Here is a 15,228-nt window from a genome sequence, read left to right as displayed (position 1 = left end):
TTGCACCTGGGGGGGAGGAGGCCCTCAATGGGGACACCCAGGCTGGCCTGCCTTGAGCCTTTGGTCCTGTTCCGCCTCCTGTTCCGCCTCCTTTCCAGGGCAGCCTCTACAGGACTCTTGTCCACTCTTGGCTTCTTTGCAGCTGTGCAATATAAAGGGCTCCTTTCTCAGAGCCAGTGCGCTCTGGAAGGACCTGTAGAATTCACTCAATCCCATTTTGCAGAGGAGAAAAGTAAGGCCCCAGGAGGGGGGCACCCTGCCAGTGGTCCCAGCACAGTGAGAGGATGGAGGCACAGAGCCCGTCTTCACCCCCAGGCTGTCGCCTTCCCACCCCTATGGCCACAACTGCCCCTCGCCAGCAGGTCACTTAGGCCTTGACCTTGGCCCTAAGAGGTGCCCCTCTGATGTTATAGAAGCCGTACGCCTGTCAGATCCCCGGCTGCTCCAAGCGTTACACGGACCCCAGCTCCCTCCGCAAGCACGTGAAGGCGCACTCCGCCAAAGAGCAGGTGCGTAAGAAGGTAAGACGCCCTGCAGACGCACTGGTATCCTGGCCTGGTCAGCACACGCCAGCACCCACACCCTACACGCTCAACCGTGAATGCCGCCGTCCAGCTGCCTCCCTCCTTATTCCTCAGCGTGTCTACAGACCCCAGCCCTTTCCCGCTCACCCCACCCATACCGTCCCTGCTCCTCTGGCCACAGCTCCTGCACTAAACACCCAGCTCTGTGCAAACATTGAGGGCACAAAGCAGAGAAAGTGTGGTCCCTGTGGAGGCGACTCAGTATGGTACGGATGACAGTAGGGATGTGCCAGAGCATCAGAGGCACAGAGAAGGGGGCCTTGGCCCATCACCTGGGCGCAGAAGAGTCCCTGGAAGAACTGGCACTGGAAACCATCGTGAAGGGCTTGCTTTGAAGGGAGCCAGTGTCACATATAGTGACACACACCTGTAATCCAGTACTTGGAGGTTGAGACAAGAGAATCCTCAGGTTCAAGGACAACACATGGCAACAGTGAGACCCTGTTTCAAAGTTTAAAAAAATTTAAAAAGGGGCTGGAGGTATAATTCAGAGGGAGAATGTCCTTGGTTTGATCCCCACAACACCACCTGCACACACGCACACATATACACAGTAGTGAGGGCCAAACAGATGACTCCATGGAGGAGTTAGAACTGAACCCAGCGCAGCTGCACCAGCTTAGAAGGGTTGCTGGTTTGAGTGTCGCTCAACCTGAGGCAAGAAGAGCAAGCTTGGCGCTGCCGGCGAGTTCAGGTGGGAATAGTGAGCCTGCGTGGCCGGCGGTGAGCAAGGATGGAGCCCACTGCCTGCCGTGTGGTCTCGGGTCAGGCAGCGTGGGGAGGGGGAAGGGGATCTGGGCTCTGTCCTGAGCACTCTGTGTCATTGAGGGCCTTAAGAAGGGAAGGTACGTGCCACCTTGAGAGATGCCTCTGGGGCACAGGGGAGATGGGCCAGGGTGGCAGGAGGGAATTCAGTGGGGAGGCAGAAGTGTGGAGGCCAGTCTGGCAGACTGAGGGTGGCAGAGGGCCCAGGCTAGGAGAGCAGCAGGCACTCCAGGGCCCAGGCCCAGGCCACAACGTGGGCCCAGGGCATGAGGGTACGCCAGTGCCACAGGGAGTGGGAGAGGTGAGAGAAAGGTGGGGACCAGCCCGGGGGTGCCGGCATGACAGGAGGATGAGGGGACAGAGCCCATTAATGTGTTCAACCCAACGTACTCAGGACCCGGTCTCCATCCTGCAGGCAGTGGGGAGCCATTGGTAGTGGTAGAGTGAGGAGGGACAGGGTTGGAACACGCAGTGAGCTCACTGGTGGAAAGGCTTTCTCCACAGCCACCCTGAGAAGGGGCTGAACTTTAACCCAGCCGCCTCCTGCTCAGGCACCATACCTAGCACTTCACATGTACCTCATTAAGCTCTTAGCACTGCTCTTGGGTGGAGGGGTCCGAGTAGAGAAAAGGCTTCACTAGGCCAAGGCTCCATGCCAGCGAGCCTCCTGTCCCAAGCAGACCAGTGCCTGAGGACCAGAATCCTGCCCTGGTTTTCCCAGGCCCCGTACTTGGCTTGCACTGGGCCTCCAGGGACATGGGGCCGCAGATCTGCAAACTTCCCAACAATAAGCATCCATTAAGAGCCATCGGGGATGATGTATCTTTCTGGGTAAAGCGACCCTTGTATTATGACAGCTCCTTGGCAGCCATGCTGCATTTCAGAGAGAATTAGAAATGCTTTTCTTCCTTAATTCCCCTCTCCTGCTGCTCCTAATCCCATCCACTTGCGGTCTGCAAGAACATGCCTTGGCCCTCTTTCGCCAGAAACTTCATTTACATGGAAAACAGCTGCCAGGGCGGGAGCTGGGAGCTGGGCGTGAGGCTGGCCTGCCTCCCCAGCCCAGGCGCTGGCCTTCTGGCCTGGAGTGGGAAACCCCTCTGGGCTGACTTTTGACTTCTCAAGGATGTGGGACAAGGCTCTCACCTTCCAGGGCCTGTTTTGTCTTGAGTAGAGTGAACATTTGGATAAACCAGTGTCCAGGGCCTGCAGCTCTGACCGCCAAGTTTTAGGATTTCCCTCCTGTGCAGGTGCAACCCCCTTATCACCCCAGGTACCGAGGCCCCCACTCTGCCCACATTCTGGCTCCTTCTGGAGAAATGAAGATGTTTAGAGGTTACTGTCTGTAAGAGCGGCCAAAGATTGGTTTGGATTGTTGGCCCAAGAGTGGTTTGGTTTGGGTTACAGGGCAGACCGGCCCAGGCTTGCCCTTAGCTGGACAACCCCAAGTCCATATACTGACCCACCTGACCTGCAGCTCTTTCTTGTTCAGCCACACACTTTGTGCCTCGGCTGCTCCCAGCCCGTGACTGTGTGCAGCTCTGGGGGGTCATGTGTCAGGAGCAGGACCCTTCGCTTCCCCTCCTCCCCTTGGACGCTGGGTCAGAGTGTACCCCAGTCTTCCCTGGCTGCCCCTGCTTTCTCCCACAATGCATTTCCCCTAGTAAAATTCTTGCATGCCAGATTCCATCTTGGTATCTGCTACTCGGAGGACCCTGAGTAACAGGATCCTCATAATGTACACCATTAGCCACTGTACAGATGAGGAAACTGAGACTCAGAGAGGAGAGGGGGCTTTCCAGAGTTGCCGACCATCCTGCCCTGTCCCTTGAAGTGAGGGTGCCGGTGGGCAGGTGGCCTCACACTCACACTCCTTCCTTCTGCTTGCTCCCCAGCTGCGCACGGGCCCTGATGCAGAGGCTGATGTCCTGACTGATTGTCTGGCCCTGCAGCAGCTCCATGCATCCACACAGCTGGCTGCGGGTGACGGGAAGGGCGGCCGAGCCCTGGGCCAGGATCTGCTCCCAGGTATGTGAACAGTGGTGCTCAGCTCTGCCTCTGAGGGCCATGGGCACGGCTCACTGCGTGGTCCCTACGCCTCTGGGCTTTGTGGCCCGTCTGCCTTTGGGTCTCTACTGCACCTTCGCCCTGCGGCTCATCTAACTAGGCAGGTGTTCCTTCACGTTCATCCATAGCTCACCATTGCCCATGGGGAGAAGCCTGTCCTCGCAGACCTCGCCCTTCTGCACGGCAGCCTCTTGTCCCAGCTGTGGCACATGGATCTAGTTTCCTGAACATTCTGCTCCTGTTTGCTCCTGAGCACCTGTCCATGCCTTTGCCAACCTCCCCTCTCTTTTCACTGAGGTGGTCTCCTTCCTCCAGGAAGTCCTCCTCTGGCTGTCTGCTGCTCCAGTGCTGAACACTGGACTGTCGCTGTTCCCCACCTGTCTCCCCCACCAGGCCCCCTGTGAGATCTGCAGGATGGGCCAGTTTCTGCCTCACCAGCACTCAGCATGGGGACATGTGGCCCTGCCCAGGACGTGTGTAGAGAGGCTGCAGCCCTGGGTGTACACATGGCCAGGGCCACCTGCAGGCAGGAACTGCCTTCAGAATCACCCATTCTGCCCCAGCCTTGATTTGAGGGCTGCTAACCTTCAGCCCAGCAACTGCTTTGGAGGCTCTGAGAGGGTAGGCAACTGAGTTGCAACCTACTTCCAGCCCGTCACTAAACTGCAGCCCTGGACCTGTAGGCCTGTCCAGCCTGTCTCTCCAGCCGCTGCTGGCCGTGGGCAGGTCTCAGGTATGGGCAGTTGCTGGCCCAGCTTGGGAACCAGCCTCGTAGCCTTTGGGTTGCTTCTGACAGTGCTTGTGCTCTGCCTCACCCGCCCTAAAGAAACTTCAGTGGAGAGAGAGAACGCTCTATCCGCCCTCTGGGATTTCTTGAGTTACTCCAACCATTTAAAACATTTTTTACATTCTAATTTTATTCTTCCCCTCAACAGCAGAGTAGCAACAAATTTTAAAATATGTCAAAGCTCTTCCCAAAGAGCCTGGGAGGATCAGGTTTTCCCCCTTTCTTTGGGTTCTCAGGGCAAAGATGTCCACGGATGTGGACCTCCCCCTCTGGCTAGGGGCCCCTCTGCCATGGCTGCTACTCAGAGGGCCAGAATGCCAAAGGACAGGGCTGGAAGGGACCACAAGAATGACCCAGCCCAGAGGTGAAGACAGACACGTGCCAGCTCCCAACGGCTGGTCAGAGCTGCTTGGAACATTCAACTGGGGACTCCTGGGCTGTTCTACTCTGCAGGAAAGAGGCTTCCTGGCGCTGACAATGGCTGTCCCAGGAGGCGGGCAGGGCTGGCAACAACTGTCTCTTGCTGCATAGGGCCTGCACTGTGCAAGCTAGTTCCACGTAGTAGGCACATGCCCTCTCAGCCAGAGAGAGCTGAAGCAGGACCCCCAGGTCCTCTGCTGTGGGCTACACTCTAGCCCAACAGGCCAGTGTTGTGCTGCTTCTATGCCATACTAAGTACCTACCGTGTACCCCCCTTTGCTGGCCCCTGTCCTCTAGCTGTTTCCATGGCAGAGGGGAACAAAGGAGTGGCCAGGCCAAATCAGAGGCCCTGGATCTTGTGCTCAGGACCACCAGAGTCCTCTGTAGGATGCAGATGGCCGAGACACAGCTGGAAACAGATGTTCAGGCCAGAGGTTAAGCACTCAGACTTGATGATGGATGGCGCTGCTTTGCAGCCCAAAGAGGGGCATCTGGGGGAGGCTAGGCAGGCTGGGTCCCCACCCCACTGCCCCTTGTGGTCCATTGATTCCTTCGTCCTGTCTGCACAGAGGTTCTGCAGCTCTAGCTCACACACTCGGTCACTACTGGATGTCCATCCTCAGAGGGCTGGACAGACAAGGACCTGCAAAGGCAGGGGACAGATGCGAGGACCTGGCACAGAGGGGCAAGGAGGAGCTGGAGAGTAACATCAGATCATCACTGTCTGACCAGAGTGCGCACCTGCAGTGGTGGCTCCTCCTTGGAGCCAGCGGAGCTCAGAGGGCAGGCCCCCGCAGCACACCCTGGTGAAGTGACAGGTGGCAGGGACGTGGGAAGCATGAGGTCAGCATGGTAGGAAGCAGGGCTACCAGGGTTCCAGGCCTTCCCAGCTGTCAGCCCCCAAATTGGTTCAAGATGGCAGTCCAGGAGGCCCTAAGGAGAGTGGTAAGAGGGGTCAACCCAGCAGCTCTGAGCCAGGCTCCAGCCGCAGAATCCCCTCCAGACGTCCTCGAGGCAGCAGTAAGGGCCGGGGTCCAGAGGAGGAGGGGCTCCGGCCCCACCCAGAGCCTGGGGTTCACAGCCAGCCACAAAGCCCAGACAGAGCCAAGGCCCCAAGCAGGACGTCTGCACCACGGCCTAGCTGGAGCCATTTCCTGGACCAGCCTCCAGTGGATTTTCTCTCCATACTGCCTGATGAGCTGCCCACTGTGTGACTTTGGGCAAGTTATTTATCTTATTAAGATCTGGTCTCTTCATCTTAAATGGGATATTATCCCTGGCTGACAGTTACTGAGATGGTTGAACTAGGTCTGTGCAGACAGAACTTGGCATTAACAGTGACTGATGTTTTACTGTAACCCAGCCGTGGATGCCTGCTGGGGGGTTGCAGACTGTGGTTGTTGTTCGGCAGTTTCAGCATAGAGGCCTTTAGGGGCACATTCTCTCTCTGCCACAGTCCCCACCACTCCCTGTTGCTAATTCTTAGTTTGTTCTTTTGATCCCTGCCGTGTGCCTAAGGCATTGAGCTTGCAGTGGCTGCCCTGGATGTGCTCAGTTCTCTGTAGTAGCCTCCTGAATTACAGGCCAGGGCCAGAAGGGCGAGCCTGGGATGGGCTAGCCTTGGAACCCCAAACAGCTAAGGTAATGTTTCTTTCTCATCCCCTCTGTGAAGGAACCTGATACATTCTCATATTGGTCTTTATGGGGCAACAGAAAGCACTGGGTCTGGATCCACAGTAACTGGAGTGATGGTCAGAGGCAACAGCTGGCGGGGGAAGGGCACTGAGCAGTCAGAGTGGACACGGCACCGGGTTAGCACGGCTGCTGGGTACACAGCGACCTGGGGCCTTGGTTCAGGAGAATGATGTCACTTTTATTCAAGTAAACGTAGGTTTAAAGTGAATGCAAAATCCACCCCATTTTTTTTTCCAGATAAAGAACATCGATACCTTACAGCCTTTGCTGTGTCCCTCTTGGCCCTACCCCAGAGTAGGAGTCTCATGGTGAAGACATTTAAGAAATGTTGGCCTCAGCAGTTCTCAAACCCTCAACTGGGACTCTGGACCAACCAGCACAGGGCTCCGATCTAGTGTCCTCCATTGATTCATTAGCCCTGCTGATTCATTAGCCCCAGGAGCTCCTGTCTTGGGAGGGGCAGGGGTGATAAAAGATGGCATCACCCCACAGATGCCTTCTGTAGGGCTAGAATCTGAGGCCAGAACACAGCTGACTTGTCTCCTTAGTTGGGACCCTTGTGGAGTGTACAGCCTGTGCGGTCATCCATGGCGGCCCCTCTGAGGGCTCCCAGGCTGGCTGGTCATGCTGTCTTTGGAATCTCTCACTGTGGACACCCAGGCTCTGCTGGTACACCCGGGGATGGGAATGGGTAGGTCACTGTACCCTGTGGCAGCATTGCCTGTTACAAGGTACCACCATGCCCTGAGCTGGTTCCTGCTTCTCTCAAGTCTCTCTCTATTCCAGGTCCCCATCTGCTTCTGGAGAATACAGAACAATTCCCTGCTTCTCCAAAAAAGCCCTCTAGAGACTTGAAGTAGCCTGTTCCACACTAGCCCCCAGCCCAGTACACACACACACACACACACACACACACACACACACACCAGCCTGTGCCTATCTCTTGCCAGTCCACCTCTGCCATCAGAGTGAGCTCGGCCAGGACCTGACCAGCATGGGCCCTCACCTCCCTTGTTTGGGCACCTGGCCTCTCTCAGTATGACCTTACTCATTCTTCTTGTCGTTTTCTCTCCATAAACAGGCACATGCAGCTCCTGGACAATTCCTGGCCATCTCTAGGGAGTGGCCCAAGCCCAGGGATAACTTGTTTGGTTCTCTGCAGGTGTGTATCCTGGCTCCATCACCCCTCATAACGGGGTCGTTTCAGGCATCCTGCCCCCCACGCATGACGTCCCTTCCAGACACCACCCCCTGGACACCACCACCAGTTCCCACCACCATCTGTCCCCTCTGCCCACCACGGAGAGCACCAGGGACGGGTATGTACACCAAGCCAGCTCTCTTCAGGGGACATGAAGGGTACGTATGTGGGAGGCACGTTTATGAAGCCCTTACGTATATGGTGCTCTGTACCTGCCAGGTTCCACACACAATTTCATCCTTGCCTCCCCGTGGCTCTGAGGCAGATTGTATTGGCACCCCAATTCCTGGGTGCCTCCCCCTCTGCTCCAGGGGGGCCAGGGAAGGGGCCATGTGCCTCCTGTGTTAAGTTATACCAGTCCTGCTAGGGATCCTTGCCCGGCTTCGCTGTGACTTAGCATGCACCGATATGCAGGCTGGACCCCCACTGCCCACGCCATGAGTGCTGACCCATGGCCTGGCTGGCAGGGGCTGCCTCTGAGCCCCGACCAACGGGTCACTGCAGAGGAACCGCCTCCCCCATGTTCAATGTGGTTTTCATTGTGGCCACTAATGGCCTGGCAGTGTGTTAATTGCTGGCTCCTAATACTGTTGAAACCCGTTTGGCTTACACGTGGGCGGGGGCCTCAGCCCACCCTGCCCTCCCTGCCAGCTTTGCTTATCACCAGCAGTGACTTAATCATGTTTGTCACCAAGGCCTGGCCCCAGTGCCTTCTCCCTCCCTGCCTCCCCTCAAGGCCTTGCCTTTGCTGGAATTCGCGTGGGACCAGCCTGGTTTCATCGCCACATCTGCAGCCACAGGCTTAAACCAGCTTCTCCTTCCATCCATTCATCCAGGCTCTCCCGTGTCCAGTTATAGAGCCCTGTGGGTGGCCCCCAACCCCAGCTCAGCATGAGGAGTGGGTGGGACAGTCACGTGGTGGCAGGTGCTCCTGGGGAGGAGGCAGGACAGGCTGTGGGAGCCCAGCAGGGAACCAGTGGGGTGGGGCACAGAGCAGGTGACACCAAGCCAGGCCTCTGAGGTGAGGCTGGAGTGATCCAGGGCCAAGGCAGGCATGGTGAGAGCGGTGTGTTCTGGAACAGACTTTCATGTGGGGTGTGTTCAGCAGGGCCAGGCCAGCAGGCCCACAACAGGTATCAGCAGTGATGGGGCCAGGCTGGGGAGGAGGGCAGCCCTGGCCTGCAGCCTGGGCTGGATTATGGGGGGCAGGATGGCCCCTGGTCCAAGGCTGCGCGGAGCAGGGGCAGAATAACAGGCCACGGTGGCATAGGACAGGCAAGGACCCTGACTACAGAGGGCCACCTGGGATGAGCCCTGGGGTGGACAGAGAGATTGTGGGAGATTGTGCTGAAGTGCTAACAGACAGCCACCAACAGTCTGCCTGGACAGGGAGTGAAGAAAATCTTGTAACCAGAGAACTGGGCCCTCCCTAAGCCTCGGTTTATTCATCAAAATGCCCTTCTGTAGGAGTGATGTGGGGATCAACTACATGTGGTGGTGTATGTGCCACCCAGTACTGGTTCCTTTGATAGTCGCCCCAGCCAACCCCAGACATCTCCAGCCACAGGAAAATACATCAGAGGCCTACTGCCCGTCCCCTCTGCTTGGCCCTATCCGTCACCTGCCTGCTGCCTGCAGAAGTGCCCATCAGGAGTCCCTGCACGAGGGGCAGAGTGATGACAAGTGGCTGCCCGCCTGCCCACCCACCCGCAGAGTGGCCGCAGCAGCCAGGCGCCCGGCCCGGCCCTTGTGCCTGCGCCCGACACCAGGCCCAGGCTTAGCCTGAATGGGCCTTTTTTTTTTTTTTAATCCCCTGAGAAGAGAGAGGAGGAAAGGGCCTCAGCCTCCCTTTCCTGCCAAAGTCAACAGGGAACAGCCACTCCAGGCTCCCTAGTGGTTTTCTGGGACGTTTAAATAGCTTGACAGAATTATCTGATTCACTCAGAAATATGCTGAGAGGGCCTGACTTCATGACCAAATGTATTTACCCTGGCTCAGGGAAGATGTAGAATGGGGTGGGTTTCCCCTAGCCCTGTGCCAGGTATGAAGCTGCCGGTCTACTGGGGCAGTGAGGTTGCACATTAATGTTTATAGGTTCCAATGGAAGCAAAAGCATTTGATCTAGGAATCATTTGCATGACTCAGAAGAGGGCTCTGGGTGATCGCCTCTCCTCCGAGAGCTCAGGTGGAGCCGTGGAGCCTCCGCTGCGTGTCTGCTGCGGGTAGAGTGGTGTTTTGTTTAATTTCACTGGCTGTGAAGGTGGCAAATGTGAATTTATGGCAGGGCCGGGCAGGAAAAACAGACTTGGAGATGCGTGTGCTCTGCCTTCGGATCTGGCTCGCCTGGCTTCTGCAGTGTTCTCAGTCTCTGGGTTTTGTAGCTGAGAGATTCAGAAAACCTTTCGTCAGTGTTATCAGTTGTCTACCGGGTGCCCGGCCCCATGCTGGGCACCAGGTGACCCAGAGGGCTGAGAGCTGGGCTGTAGGTGCCCAGATGGGATGGAAAGCACAATGCAGATGCCACGTGGCAGGCCTGGAGGACCGCTGGAGGATCGTCCTCCTGGCTATAGCCAAGAGAATCAGCAGCGAGCACACGTGGCTTGTGCATGGCCTCCACAGCTCAGAGCATACAGAGGTCGACCTGTCCCACTCAATGGCCCTGTGAGACAGGCCTAAATAAGCTAATGACTATGATAAGTAATCTACAGAGATGGGGATTGAGCTCATGAACTCGAGAAGGGGGCAGGGACCTGCCGGGGTCCAGCCCTAGCATAAGTCGGGGTTTGTGCGTCAGTGATGAAAGAGCCGAGGTTGAAATGAGAAAAGAATTGTCACATGAGATCAATCTTCTTCGTTATTCAGAACTTACAACAATCTTTTATACTTTTTTTATGCAGGATAGAAAAAACCATATTCATGTAAGCAGGAAAGTTTAAAAGAGAAAAAAAAACACATCAGGGCAGGGTGTCAGACATTTAATGAATCATAGAAAGTAAGCTTTGTCTTATATCACAAGGTCAGCATGAGATGCTCTAGCAGGTACCTAAAGTTGCAGGGCCAGGGACCTGGCGCTGGGGTCCCCTTCCCTACTTCAGTGGTGGGCCCCAGACCCACGGACGATGACAGCACAGTGGGAGGGGAGCAGGGACTTCAGTGCGCCCCAGCTGGAGGGGAACCCAGTGCAGCTGAAGACAGGGAGCCCTTGCCTCTGCTCTCTCTCCATGCCACATGGTCCTGCTTCCCTTAGAGGGTGGCACTGGTCTGTCCTGTCAATACCTCATAGAGCAGGGGATGGGCAAGGGTAACGTGCCTCTCTGACAAGGTCACCTTGGAGCTGTGACATTGAATTTGCAGTCTATCTTAAGGTGGTAGTTTGTCAAATCCAAATAAAGTAGAGACAGCTCTCATCCTCTCCTTTCTGCAATACACAGAGACGATTCTTAGGCTGAGAGCCTTTGGCCTGTCCACAGAGTCCCCAAAGTCAACTGACCTGAGTCATTTTGGTTCCTGTGAGGTGGGGGCTTAGGAAAGAACTTGATCTGCAGTGACGTGCAAGCCAGCTAGCTAGCCTGCTCAGCCCAGCAGCTCTGCTGCTGCGGTCTTGGGTTGGAGCATGAGCTTCCGGAGAGCACAGCCTTGGGCCTGTATCCCCTCAGGCTCAGTATGAAGGGAGATGGCAAGCCCCCGTCACAGGAGACGTGCGAGTAGAGGAGGGATGGCAACAGGAAGCGGTCCCTCAAAGTACCCTGTACGGGAGGGGGGAGAAAGTTGACCTTTGGACATAGACCGACCTGCTGGTTTTTCTTCCTTTCATCTTGATCATGACGATTGATGAGTGGCTAAGAGTGGATGAGATATCATACTGGTGCTTTGTCTACACTGCTTTAATTTTACCTGCGAGGTCAGGGCAGCGTGGCTGGGAGTAACTTGAGCAACCTCCCTGAACCTTAATTTTCTTGCAAAGCGGAGCAGAAGAGTACCAGCCCCCGGGCAAGGTGGATGCTCAGTTATCACCCTAGTTCTGTGGGCTGCGGACCCACAAGGCTTTCAGATGGGCCAGTGCAGGGCTTGTTTGGGTAATGAGTGGCACACGGTGTTGGAATGCTGGGCATCCAGCAGGGCTGGCAGCGTTCAGCCCTGGCAGGAAGCAGCAGCGTGTCTGGAGGAGAACCTGGAGCCCTGCAAGGAACCCGGGGCTGGGAGACATGGTGCGGTTTGCTCAAAGTCACATGGCGGTGAGAGCAGTCAGGAGTTTGAGCGCGATTCCGTGGACCCCAGAGCTTCTTGCCGCCTAGCAACCCTAAACGCCAGGCTCTCACTTGAACTTTAAGTCCAGTCTGAACACAATCGAGCCCCTTCTAGAGCAGCAGGCAGCTGGAGGGCTCCTAGTGGCCATGTGTCCACTGGCCCCAGAGCCCTGCCCACTGATGGTCATCTCTGTCCTCTGCAGGTTGGGGCCCAGCCTCCTGTCGCCCATGCTCAGCCCAATGAAGGGACTTGGGCCACCTCTGCTGCCTCCATCCTCCCAGAGCCAGCCTCCAGGAGGCCAGCCCTTTGCCACACTCCCCAGCAAGCCGTCCTACCCACCCTTCCAGAGCCCCCCGCCCCCATCTCTGCCCAGCCCACAAGGTAAGGCCTGGCTGGACCCTGTCTGCACACATACCAACTCCCTCGGGGAAACCCAAGAACAGTGGCCCACTGTTCTGGGGGAGGCCAATGGGACCCCAAAGTGACAGAATGGGCACAAGGCTGGAAGCAGCTGGGCTTTGGGGGACCTGAAAAGCCTGGTCAGGGTCACTTCCTAAAGGAACTCAGTTCTGAAGGCGAGGGTGGAACTGGAAAGGGGCCCAGGGCTCCAGCGCCTTTTCTGCCTCTTATTCTCTTCTCTCCTTCACACTGATGCCTGGACCAGACAGTGGGGGTCCACCACACCATGCCACCCTGCTGCTCCCTGCCCTGGCGTTGCACTTGTTCAGTGTAGCACCCACCACCTCCTCTTGCAGGCTACCAGGGCAGTTTCCACGCCATCCAGAATCGCTTCCCCTACGGCGACTGCTACCGGACCACAGAGCCGGCAGCTAGTGGGGATGGACTGGCCGGGGAGGCGCACGGGTTCAACCCCCTGCGGCCCAATGGCTACCATGGCCTCAGTGCACCTTTACCTGCCACAGGTGAGCGCCACCCACCGGCCGAGGCCCAGCCCCAGCCCCACGTTGGGGACTGCATGCACGTTGTCCTGCATCCTTTGGGCAGCTCTGTGTGACAAGGTCATCCCCATTTACAGAGGGGAAGTAGAGTCTCAGGCCTTGGGCCCCAAAGAGCTGGGGTTTGTGTCCTTCCTAACTGCAAGGTCAGTGTTCCTTCCAACCTCACAGCTTCTGTGTGTCTGAACTCTGGCATGTTTCTGAACACAGGAAATGTTAGGCTGAGAGCTCATGGTCCGATTGGTGCTTCACCCTGTTGATTGAGTACCTGCTGTGTGCCAGGCACACCTGGAGACCCTGCGGTTACAGCACAGGATAAGACAAACACTGATCCCCACGTAACGGGTGAGGGAACCAGGAAGGACCGGAGCCTGGGTTGTGCTCGTTCTCAGGTGCACCTGCAAGTGGTGCTCTGGGGTCTGAGTGTAGAAGTGGGAGCAGGTAGAAGTCCCCAGGTAGAAGGGCCCAGGCTGGGCTTGGGCTCGGAGCAGGGCAGCAGATTCGTGGAAAGAACTTCCCCGAATCCCTAGCCAGGCCCCACCCAGAGCAGCCCCAGCGTCTGTTATGGAGCTGGAGGCTACAAGGGCTGACACGGGGAAGCTGAGATCCAGCCGCAGAGTGTTCCTGGGAGCCCTGAGTGTGTGCAGCCCGGGACAGAGGGATAAGCACACAGTAGGTGTGTCTGTATGGGGCTCCATGCATACATGTTTACACCACTGCTCCCAGGTTTGTACCCTTGCCCCCTGTTGTGTGTGCATAAGGCTTACACAGTCATTCTGGGCAGAGTAAGGAGCACCCAGGACATGAGCTCACAGGTAGGCACATGTGAACTCCAATCCTGTTGTGCTGACGTTCACGCACCCCGTCTGTGTGCATCATGTTACCGCCTCATAGCTCACATCTGTGCATGCATGTGTGCATTTGTGTGTGAGCACAGGGGTGGATGTGTGCCACGTATGCACATGATAGACCTGTGTGGCATGGGAATGTGCATGACTGGCCAGCACCATGCCTGTCATGGTGGGCTGCACCACCCCATCCTCTCCTCCCCACCCGGTCCAGGCAGGGTCTCAGCTCAACATCCAGGCCTCAAGTCTGTGGCTCTGAGGGGCAGCAGCAGCTGCCAGGCTCCCAGCCCAGGTGGGCTAGTTCTTTCAGCCTCATCCCAGCTTGCTCAGTATCCTACTGCCCAACCTCTATTAAGACAAAATCGACTCAGACTAAACAAGCTGGAGTCGCCATAAGGCCTCAGAATAGTTCAGCCCCGGCCCCACTGCCGGTCCGCAAGGCAGGTGCACTCACTGTGGGCCGCACACATTTGTGACAGCAGCTCGGGACCGGGGCTATAAGAGTTGACCCCTCCAGGTCCCACCCAAGTTGAGGGTCTCTGAACAGCAGCCTACGCTGAAGATAGCATGTCCAGTGGAACAGCTGGGTGTCTCTAGGGCCAGATGGACCTGGGTTCAAGTCCCAGCTCCCCACTTACTACCAGTGTGACTCTAGGCTACTGTCTCACCCTCTCTGAGCCATCTTTTCAGTCATAAATGGGATTATTGTGAAGTGTAACTGAGCTGGGGCTTAAGCGAGCATTTACCAAGTAGATTTTGGTCCCCTCTTTGGATTTCTTGAGTCTAATGGAAGGAAACTAGATGGATGAGCCAAGTCCTTTCAAAAAGTGACCACCCCTGTGGGTAATGGTTATGATACCTCCCATCATGAACTCCCTCCCACACCCAGCACCGAGGAATGCGTGGCCCCAAACCAACCTGCTTGTCTCCCCAGCTGCCTCCAGCTCCCTGGGACTGCAAGGCCAGGCCCATGGAGGGGACAGAGAACACTAGGGAGGGACCCTGAGCAGGTCTGACTGCTCTGGCAGGACCCTCTGCCAGCCCTGACTCTCTTCTGCTCTCCTGCAGGCTACGAGGGCCTGGCCGAGGCCTCGTGCCCCACAGCGCTGCCACCACAGCCATCGGAAGATGTGGTGTCCAGCGGCCCCGAGGACTGCGGCTTCTTCCCCAATGGGGCCTTTGACCACTGCCTGAGTCACATCCCCTCCATCTACACAGACACCTGAAGGAGGCCCCGCCCCACACCCGCCCCGCCCACTCCGCAGACGCTGCTTCACCCGCCACAGGCGCAGGCCGGCGCCAGGCGCACAGGTGCCGCCCACGGCGTGGCCGAACTCGGGACTGTGACCCTGTGACAGTCCCTTGATCATGTCTTTCTGTTCCTCTTCCCTACAGTTTGGAAATCACAGACCTCGTGTATATAAGGTGTATAGAACTTGTTTTCCACTCCCCTGCCAGTTTTATATTTTTGGTTTTACAAGAAAAACATTAAAAACTGGAAACGAGACTGGGGGTCTGGTTCTGCTTTGTGATTAAGCCTAGAGGGCATGGCCCAGAAGAACCTTGGAGGAGTGTGGGACGAGGAGCCACTGTGCAGGACTTGGGAGGCCCGCAGGAGTCAGCTCGGGCCCTGGGCTCCCGGTGGAATGATGGGGCC

General features: G+C 56.8%; 1 protein-coding gene across 3 annotated transcripts in view; it reads left to right on the top strand.

Moving 5' to 3' along the window:
• GLIS1 (GLIS family zinc finger 1) overlaps positions 1-14,797 on the top strand; it is a gene marked incomplete at its 3' end in the record, with an annotated part of 194,569 nt that extends 179,772 nt beyond the window's left edge. For 2 of the 3 annotated variants that reach the window (XM_080692546.1, XM_080692545.1), the window contains 6 exons: positions 414-521; positions 3,245-3,377; positions 7,481-7,637; positions 11,970-12,148; positions 12,523-12,690; positions 14,640-14,797. In XM_080692546.1, coding sequence (XP_080548672.1) covers positions 414-521; positions 3,245-3,377; positions 7,481-7,637; positions 11,970-12,148; positions 12,523-12,690; positions 14,640-14,797 — 903 coding nt within the window. The remainder of the gene's footprint in view (positions 1-413; positions 522-3,244; positions 3,378-7,480; positions 7,638-11,969; positions 12,149-12,522; positions 12,691-14,639) is intronic. The other variant, XM_080692547.1, reaches the window with a different exon arrangement.
• Positions 14,798-15,228: the final 431 nt, after the last annotated feature.

Source organism: Muscardinus avellanarius (assembly GCF_963383645.1).
Source record: "Muscardinus avellanarius genome assembly, chromosome: 3".
Lineage (NCBI taxonomy): Eukaryota > Metazoa > Chordata > Mammalia > Rodentia > Gliridae > Muscardinus > Muscardinus avellanarius.
This window is presented reverse-complemented; position numbering and strand designations above follow the sequence as displayed.